This window comes from Plecotus auritus (assembly GCF_963455305.1).
Source record: "Plecotus auritus genome assembly, chromosome: 1".
In the NCBI taxonomy this organism is placed as follows: domain Eukaryota; kingdom Metazoa; phylum Chordata; class Mammalia; order Chiroptera; family Vespertilionidae; genus Plecotus; species Plecotus auritus.
The window spans coordinates 95,958,236-95,968,663 of record NC_137770.1 but is presented as its reverse complement, the minus strand read 5'-3'; the positions used below and the strand labels follow the sequence as shown (position 1 = coordinate 95,968,663).

General features: G+C 41.8%; 1 protein-coding gene across 3 annotated transcripts in view; it reads right to left on the bottom strand.

Annotated features, from left to right (window-relative positions):
- Nucleotides 1–9,447: 9,447 nt before the first annotated feature.
- The window catches only part of PRORP (protein only RNase P catalytic subunit), a 168,263-nt gene continuing 167,282 nt past the window's right edge, over nucleotides 9,448–10,428 (bottom strand). For all 3 annotated transcript variants that reach the window (XR_013959524.1, XM_080649714.1, XM_080649713.1), the window contains one exon: nucleotides 9,448–9,755. Coding sequence is in view for 2 of the 3 variants with exons in the window: in XM_080649714.1 (XP_080505840.1) it covers nucleotides 9,624–9,755 (132 nt within the window). In the remaining variant the exon portion in view is untranslated. The remainder of the gene's footprint in view (nucleotides 9,756–10,428) is intronic.

The following is a 10,428-nucleotide window of genomic DNA, read 5'->3' as shown; positions in this document are numbered from 1 at the left end:
TCATTTTGTTGGGGTGAAGATGAGTTGTTTTCAAAGTGGCTTAGCTTGTGATTCCACAGTCTACTCAAATGGAAATGCTCAGCTACAAATGTGGAATTGGAAAGAAACCAGAGGTACAGATGGCTTCTTCCTTTGAGAAGTTTGGCTACTGAACGATCCCTAGAGAAGCACGATTTCTTCAGGCTAGAAGCCTAAAGATATTTGTAGTTAGGTGAAAGAGAGCCAGTAGAAAGGGATTAACTGAGAGAGCCAGGTCCCAAGTCAGCAAAAGTGGTAGTATGGAGGAGGTAGAAAAGTAATCTAGAAAAGGGTCAGGACAAGAAAGTTATTGGAAAGGGCAAAAATTGCTGGAGCGGCTCATCACACATCACTTTTAGTTGCTGGTTAAGTCATCTGTTGAGAGTGAGAATGACCAGGTTATGACTCAGGACTTAGAATCATGAATGTATTATCATCATCATCATCATTATTAAATATTAAAATATTTAATATTTTATTATTATTAATATTATTAATATTAATATTATTTATATTATTTATTATATTAATATTTATTTATTATATTATTGATATTAATATTATTATTAATGTTATTATTAAATATTAAAACATTTAATATTTAAGCCTTGGAGCTTATTTGAGGCTACTCAAAATACTGTTCAAAATATGGTCTACAGCATTGGTATCAGCCGGCACACCAGACCTGAACCAGAATCAGTATTTTAAACAACCCAGGTGATTCGATGCCCATTAAAGTTTGACAAGTACCGCTGTAGCCCATCTTCCCCACTTAACAGAAAAGGAAATGGAGGCTGCAGAAGATGAGTTACTTTTCAAGTCAAAATGACAAAGGCTGGGAGAATTCCTTCAGGAAATTAATGGGAAATTAACAAAAGGGGGGAAAAGGGTCTTCACAAGGGAGTGAAGTTTCAAGCATATAATTTCATGACTTTTCAAAAGTCATGACTTAGCAATAGTACAGTGTATATGAGTGAAGGAAGTGGAATGGTCTGGGGCTTTCCAAAATTAGGTTTAGAATTGCTAAGATGGACATCACAGAGGTAAAATGAATGAAATAATCTGCAATATCCCTGAGATGAATGCTTTAAGATTGGGGTGAGGTGGGGAAGGCCAGTGAAGCCAGATGGGGATGGACAATAGAGGGCTTTAGGTGAGGAAGGGATAGGCCTAAGAGCCCGCCAAGGAACTGGTGGTTGGGATGAAAAAGTGGAGCAGGGAAGGAAGCTGTGGTCAAAATGAAGACCTTGGAAGTTTGAGCTCCTGAAACCGGAGCACTTTTAAGTAATTTAAAAGGCCCAGGTTAGCCATCTTACAGAAGCCCCCAAATCATCAATTTAAGAGGTTAAGTAACAATGACACCGGACTGTGGATGATGTTGAAATCTCTGGGGATAATGGTGGTGGGGGTGGAAGGAAAAAAAGTCTATTGACATTTACAAAGCACAAACTGTTCAATACTGATTTCCTCACATAAACTTCCTTTGGATGTCAACAAATACGAGGAGGCATGTGATTTGCTTTAAAAAATAAAAAGCTCTTTATCTGTGTAAAGTGACAATTCTTCCTGAGACTATCTCTTCAAAAACTGGGTGTGACCAGAGTTTATTTCTTTAGGAGTTTTGCAACTCAGAGGGCCTAACTTGGAAAAGACCCATTTTTCAAGGATTTGACCACTCCTGCCAGAACAGGACTAAGTGCCAAAGGACATGAGCCTTAATTTGAGCCAATAGCTATTATCTGAGTGACAGCTTTCTGGAACACAAATTTCCTTCTGAACACAAGGAAACCTTGAGTAGTTTGAGTATGCGAATAATATTTTATGGTTTGCCTCTCTTTATGAATTTATATTATTATGATGAGAGCACACAAGGAAAAACTGGTAGAAGACTATTAAGAATAAGGGGAAGTTTTCATTTTGTCAGGTTAAAAAAAAAATGGTACAGCCCAGCTGGCATAGCTCAGTGGTTGAGCGTCGACCTATGAACCAGAAGGTCATGGTTCAATTCCTCATCGGGGCACATGCCCAGGTTTTGGGCTCCATCCCCAGTGTGGGGCATACAAGAGGCAGCCAATCAGTGATTCTCTCTCATCACTGATGTTTCTATCTCTCTCCCCCTCTCCCTTCCTCTTTGAAATCAATAAATACTTTTTTTTTAAATGTTACAAAAGAGTTTACTGGGATAATCCTTTAAAATATATATGACATATATAACAGGCATACAAATGCATAGAAACTTAATAGCAATAGACTGCTCAATTTTGGGGCAGAGAATACAAAAAAATGCAGCTTTGGATTCTAGGACAAGGTTACTGAAAAGAAGAATAAAATAAAAGAATGGTTCATTTTTAAACAATTAGTAATACAGTATATCTTAAGCAACAAGTGTGAACAGGGGACTTACCTTCAGAAGACCTGCTATAACCATTTCCAAAGGAACCTGTTTCATAGAGGTAGAGGCCCCATTCTATTCTCCTAGGGTACACTCTGCCCAGAGAGCCACAGAACAGCAGAATTGTCACAGAATTCTATTGGCATCTATCAGGAAACTGACATTCTCTGTTCTGATGCAGTCAGACAAAGCACAAGGAATCTGTTTTAATAATGGACTTTAAGTATGTAGATGTGAACTAAACTTGATACCTGGTAATATTCTAGTTCAGCTGAGAGTGATAGAGCAATCTCATCTGTTCTCTTTAAAATGGACTTACGGCCCTAACCGGTTTGGCTCAGTGGGTAGAGCATCAGCCTGCGGACTCAAGGTTCCCAGGTTCGATTCCGGTCAAGGGCATGTACCTGGGTTGCAGGCACATACCCAGTAGGGGGTGTGCAGGAGGCAGCTGATGGATGTTTCTCTCTCATTGATGTTTCTAACTCTCTATCCCTCTCCCTTCCTCTCTGTAAAAAATCAATAAAATATATTTAAAAAAATAAATAAAATGAACTTACGTTTCTATTATATTAGAAATTAAAGCCCCCTACCAATGACTTCTCAAATATTTGCTTATTGGGCTGGACTTGAACAAACATCAAAGATATGACTGGGGAAGTCATTTTAATGTGGTTAAAATGAACTCTGTACATCAAATTTCTTGTTAGAAGCTACCAAAAAACCTTCATAGGACACTACTGTTTACAACAAATTATCATGGTTATCTTAATAATGTAATCCACTTGGTAATAGTGCACTTCTGAGTGTACTCTAGTAGCAAAATTATTTTTAGCTGCCATCAGTGAGTAGATAATTATCTTCCTGTTTATTTCAATTCCTGGTTGAAAGTATGTTGAGTCTCTGGAAGCATCTGTCAGATCAAATATTGTCAACAAAGAACAAACTTGGGGGGAGAGGGTTTCAAGGGAATCCTGAAACACCGTAAAATAGACATGGTAAGAGAAAATTAAAGATCATTTCTCAAGACTTCCTACACGTACTCTTTGGTGTCCGTCTCATCTTTTCTTTCACTTCATTGTTTTCTATGGTTTCCTCTAAGTAGATCTCTTAGTGCAGTGGTCGGCAAACTGCGGCTCGCGAGCCACATGCGGCTCTTTGGCCCCTTGAGTGTGGCTCTTCCACAAAATACCACGGCCTGGGCAAGTCTATTTTGAAGAAGTGGCGTTAGAAGAAGTTTAAGTTTAAAAAATTTGGCTCTCAAAAGAAATTTCAATCGTTGTACTGTTGATATTTGGCTCTGTTGACTAATGAGTTTGCCGACCACTGTCCTAGTGGAACTCCCTTCGTTTAAATAGTATAGAATCAAGCAGAGTGCTTATCATTGACTAGGCAAGGCAGGAAAAAGCTGATCTTCTTTCTTCCTCCTCCCTTCTTTTCTTTTCTTTTTAAAAAAATATATTTTATTGATTTTTTTACAGAGAGGGAGAGGGATAGAGAGTTAGAAACATCGATGAGAGAGAAACATCAGTCAGCTGCCTCCTGCACACCTCCTACTAGAGATGTGCCCGCAACCAAGGTACATGCCCTTGCCCGGAATCGAACCTGGGACCTTTCAGTCCGCAGGCCCATGCTCAATCCACTGAGCCAAACCGGTTAGGGCTCCCTTCTTTTCTTATCCTTGCTCCCCTCCTGCCTCCTGCAGAACTGCTGGGCTATATAGATGCTCCATTTCCATTCCCCTCCCATATAATTCCCACCTAAGGTTGCTAGAATTGGCAAATAAAAAGATTCAGGATGCCAGGTTAAATGTGAATTTCAGAGAGACAATATTTTTAGTACATATCCTTGCAACACTTGGGACATATCTATACTAAAAAATGGTTATTTATCTGAAATTCCAGTTTAACTGGGAGTACTATATATTATCTGGCAACCCTACTCTCACCCTGGGCCACAGGAGGCTCCAGCAGCTGCCTGGTCCCTATTACTGAGAACTCTATCTGCGTAAGTCCCATTCTGGAAAGAATACCCACATCTAAATACCACCATCTCATCACAGTGGTCCATGTTTCCATACACCTAGTCATTCCACCAAGGGTTCCCTTTGAAGTTTTTCACTCTGTGAATTCCAAATTGCTGAAGATGGGCAAAACACCAGATCTGGACCCTATTTTGCTTTACCCTCAATTACCCCAATAATTTTGATTTTTAGCAAATGAAGATAAGACTCACCATGATGGACCAGAATTAAGGTGCCTACACAACACACCTGGCCTTTCCACACCTGCTTTAGAATGAAACTATCAAGGAAAAAGAAATCTAATGTGAACACATACGATACATTTCATAGTACCTTAGGACAGTTTTGAAAAATAGTTAGAAACCTGCTAGAGGACCAAGGAAGCTCTAATTACACTTAAGTGCAAACTTGACGAGAAAAGTTAATTTCAAGTGAAGAACAAGGCACCTGAGGTAAGGTAGACCCGAAGGTCCCCTGAGAGAACGAACTCAGTCTTCTCCTTTGAGATTTTCTCTTTTTTGGGTCTAAGAACAGCAGGAGGAAAAAAAACAGTATAAATTCAGAAGCATGCCAAAGGGAAGCATTTTTAAAACCTTTGTTGTTTATGGCTGACTCTAAAGACACTTTGAATCCCCAGGACCGCTTTTTAAAAAACTTCTTTCCGTAGTGTCTTGGATCTTGCGTGACAGGTAGCCTGTTTGACTCAGGTGACCAGAATACAAAAAGACAGCTTATGTTTGTTACCAGTCGTCTTTGTTCAGAGAAGCCCTGCACTCCGGAGGTTCCTGTGTTAGATTTACTTTGAGTGGTCCTAGGATGGTTCCCCTGCCCCTGGACAAAGAACAGATGCACCTTAATTTACCTCAAGCAGAAATTAGGGTTTGGTTTTTTAGTGTTATTAAAGAGTTAAGAAATAATGTAATTTCCCTATCACAATTGTCTATGCTGCTGGCCATTCTAGAAATGTGGGGCCTTAAAGAGGTACTTCCTGTTCCCTTCCTCTCATTCTCTCTTACTCTTATGTGGCTAACAAAGTTTCTAATGTAAATACTGTATGCTCTACCATTCAGTCTGTTTGAATTTTTATGAACCACTCTAGCCTAAATCAGTGCACAGAAGGAAGAATAGTTAGCTAGGAATCAGAAGAGGTGGGTTATGGTTGAAATGGCTTCACTAACTAGCTGGGTCTGTTCTTCCTTTATAAAATGAGCTTTATGTTCTTCAAGGTTCACTCCTGCTCTAAAGTTCTAGATTCTTTTTGTATCCTCTCCCATCTCTGTGTTTCTTGTGAGACATTTGCATTAGGCTTTCAGGCAAGCTTATTAAACAAATACTTTTAAATATATATATACTTTTATTGATTTCAGAGAGGAAGGGAGCGGGAGAGAGAGAAAAATTAATGATGAGAGAGAATCATTGGGCGCATCCTGCATGCCCCACACTGCGGATTGAGCCCGCAACCTGGGCACTTGCCCTTGACTGGAATTGAACCCAGAACTCCTCAGTCTGCAGGCTGACACTCTGAGCCAAACCAGCTAGGCTTTTTTTTTTTTTTTTTTAATTTTTCTTAAGATTAGGATAGTTCCTTAAAAAAGGTTTAGCACACTGAAAGCACAGTTTTTTAAGTATGTATTTATGAAATTTAAAAAAGAAACATTGCATTAATGAGAGCTTTCTGATTCTTAGACTCTTTCAATGCTCTTATTTATCAAAGAGACTAGTGCAATAGGCCTTCCTTCCCTTGGCCTCCAGCACCAGTTTTCCTCTGGCACCCGGGACCCAGGCCTTCGCTCTGGCCGGAGTCTGCCATCTTTGCTGCAGACTCGGGCCGGAGTCTGCCGTCTTTGTCTTCACTGCAGACTCCAGTAGGAGTCTGCCATCTTCATCTTCGTTGCAGACTCTGGAGTCGGCAGTCTTCGTCTTCGCTGCGGCCGGAGTGCCGCTCCTGTTGGTTCCTTTGCCCCCCTTCTTCCCGCCCCCCCCCCCCCCCCCGTCCCCTTCCCTCTCATAGCAGGCGTCCTGCCCCGCCCAGCCGCTCCACTGCTGGAGCAGCTGGGCACCCACCATCTTTGGACTTCTAATTTGCATATCCCCTCCTGATTGGCTGGTGGGTGTAGCGGAGTGATGGTCAATTTGCATGTTTCTCTTTTATTAGTGTAGATACTTTCATGGAGAGCTCTTTAGTCTAGGTGTGCAGCAGTGCTGGATCTAGTAAATAGTTACGGAGATGAAACATCCCCTCCTCTGTTTTTCCTGATTGTATCTCTGTCCATAATATACATCCTACTTATATCCATGTATATTGTTTTACATAAACAAGGTCATTTTTTCATGAAATAGTTATTTTCTTATGCTAACATGTTTTTCTGAGGCACATTGTTGTAAATGCATCAATTTTAAGTGTTTAGTGTAATGAATTTTGACACACACACACGCACCTTTTTTTTCCAGTGACAGCATCACCGAGAACTTCGCATCATCCCCAGAAAGTTTTCTTGTGCCCCTTTCCTCAGGCAACTACTATTCTGATTTTTTTTTTTTTTGAGAGAAAGAGGAAGGGAAAGGAAGAGAGAGAAACATCCATTGGCTGCCTCCTACACACATCTCCTACTGGGGAAACCTGCCCTGACCAGGAATGGAACTGGTGACCTCTTCATGCATGGGACAACAGTCAACCAACTGAGACACACCAGCCAGGGCCTACTATTCTGATTTTTATCACCATAGATTGATTGGTTTTGCCTGTTTTTAAATATTAAATCATATGGTATGTAGGAATAAGGAAAAACCTAAAATAAAGTGCTGCAGACATGATTATTTTCAGCTAAAATCAAGGCCCAGTGTGGTATCAACTGGCTAGTAAAGGGATAAAACAGAGAGGCAACTATTAAACATAACCGCTTAGTTAAACTAAGTCAAACTTAATTAAACGAAAAGAAGCCCTCAAAGCAAGTGATGGGGTTAATAGTGTTCACAAAATTTGAACAGATTTGGAAAAGGCATGTTTTGCTATAGGTGGAAGGTGAGGTCAGGAGTAGCAAAATACCAGAAGCACCTGTTTCCCAAGCAAGTGAAACAGATGGCCCAGTAAGACAAACGTAGGCTTCACTCTTCACTAAGTTCCCTAACTCTAGTTAAGTCTCAAAAATAAAAAAAAAATTGATATATGTGTGCATGTGCGTGTGTGTGTGTGTATATATATATTACACACACACACACACACACACACACATATATATATATATATATATATATATATATATATATATATATATATTTTAGAGGCACGGTGCATGAATTCGTGCATGGGTGGGGTCTGGCCAGTCTGGCCAGGGGGAGGGGACATGGGTGGTTGGCTGGCCTGCCTGCTGGTCGAACCCCTGGTCGAGGGGACAATTTGCATATTAGCCTTTTATTATATAGGATATACACTGAGTGGCCAGATTATTATGTGTTCAGAGATCATAATAATCTGGCCACTCAGTACATATATATATATATAACATATTATAATATATATATATATATATGTGTGTGTGTGTGTGTGTGTGTGTGTGTGTATATATATATATATACATATATATATATAATATTATATATATACTAGAGGCCCGGTGCACGAAATTCGTGCACGGGGGTGTATGTCCCTCAGCCCAGCCTGCACCCTCTCCAATCTGGGACCCCTCTCACAATCCAGGACTGCTGGCTCCCAAATGCTCACCTGCCTGCCTTCCTGATTGCCTCTAACCGCTTCTGCCTGCCAGTCTGATCACCCCCTAACCACTCCCCTGCCAGCCTGTTTGCCCCTAACTGCCCTCCCCTGCACGCCTGGTCACCCCTAACTGCCCTCCCCTGCAGGCCTTGTCCCCCCCAACTGCTCTCCCCTGCAGGCCTGGGTCCCCCCCAACTGCCCTCCCCTGCAGGCCTGGTCACCCCTAACTGCCCTCCCCTGCAGGCCTGGTCCCCCACAACTGCTCTCCCCTGCAGGCCTGGTCCCTCCCAACTGCCCTCCCCTGCTGGCCATCTTATGGTGGCCATCTTGTGTCCACATGGGGGCAGGATCTTTGACCACATGGGGGCAGCCATCTTGTGTGTTGGAGTGATGGTCAATCTGCATATTACTCTTTTATTAGATAGGATAGAGGCCTGGTGCACAGGTGGGGGCCAGCTGGTTTGCCCTGAAGGGTGTCCCCGATCAGAGTGGGGGTTCCCTTGGGGCATGGGGCGGCCTGGGAGAGGGGCCTGTGGTGGTTTGCAGGCCGGCCACGCCCTCTGGCAACCCAAGCGGAGGCCCTGGTATCTGGGGTTTATTTATCTTCTACAATTGAAACTTTGTAGCCTGGAGCAGAGCCAAGCCTTCTGCTTGCTCCATGGCAGCAGCCATTTTTTGGGGGATTTATGTATCTTCTATAATTGAAATTTTGTAGCCTTAAGCGGAGGCCTGGGCCAGCCAGGGCTGCAGAAGCTTGGCTTCCTCCATCGCCGCGGGTAACCCTAGCCTCCTGCTCTTTCCAGCTCCGTGGCTACCGCCATTTCTATTTGGGTTTATGTATCTTCTATCATTGAAACTTTGTAGCCTTGAGTGGAGGCCTAGGCTGGCAAGGGCAGGCGGAAAGTTTGGCTTCCTCCATTGCTGGGGAAACCCATGCCTCCCTCCTGCTCTCTGTGGCGGCAGCCATCTTGGTTGGGTTTATTTGCATATTTGCTCCTGATTGGCTGGTGGGCGTGGCTTGTGGGTGTAGCGGGGTGATGGTTAATTTGCATATTACTCTTTTATTAGATAGGATAATATATATATATATGTGTAATATATTATATATATATATATAAAGAGAGCCCTGGCCAGTGTGGCTCAGCTAGTTGAGCATCCAAGAGGTTGCCGGTACAATTTCGGTTGCGGGTTTCGGGATCAACCCCCAGTGGGGGACATGCAGGAGGCAGCTGGTCTATGTTTCTCTCTCACTGATGTTTCTCTTCCTCTCTCTCTAAAATCAATAAAAACATTAAAAAATGAAATGGCTTGTGAAAATATATTATAATTCATTTAATTAAAAAATCAATTTGTTGACATACAAACCAACTGAACCAAACAGAACAGGACAGAAGCAATGCTCTAAACAAGTATCAACTTAAGAGCTCTGATGCTAACCAGGAGGGCACCCAAATACAAATTTAGCATGCGGGTAAAAGTCTTTATGTCTTTCGGTGAAGGCAAAGCCATTTGGTTGGCACTTCATAGGAATATCTTTCCACCAGGTCTTCATCATATGGTATGTGCCACGAGTCTCCAGTTGTTTGCACCACTGTGTCATAGCTGGGAATATGCTGTTGAATTAAAAAGGGAACCAAACATTAAGAACAACACTAAAGGGATACCTGGCTATTTCCCTTTCCTTTTTTTTTTTAAAAAAAATATATTTTTATTGATTTCAGAGAGGAAGGAAGAGGGAGAAAGAAACATCAATGATGAGAATCATTGATTGGCTGCCTCCTGCATGCCCCACACTGGGGATTGAGACCCCAACCTGGGCATGTTCCCTGACCAGGAATCGAACCATGACCTCCTGGTTCATAGGTGTGATGTTCAACCACTGAGCCATGCTGGCTGGGCTATTTCCCTTTCTTTTTTGACTACTTCTTAATTTTCCCTTTCTTCTCTGACTACTTCTTAAGACAAGGGACATATTCCTTGTCTTAACAATGGGTTTTTAAAGAGCAGCTAGCTCTGTAAAAATGAACCCTAGTATTAGTAGTTTCTTTTTTGGGGTGCTTCATTTTTAAGGTTAAGGACCCTCTATACAAACACACACACACACACACACACACACACACACACACACACACACACCATACAGTATTCCCTTTGTTGCCTTTACCAATTTTATATGTGACAGAGAAAAAGTCAAATATACAAAAATAGAGAAATAGTATCATGAACTCCCATGTGCCCATCACCCAACTTCAACCATTATCAACACAAGTCTAATTTTATTTCATC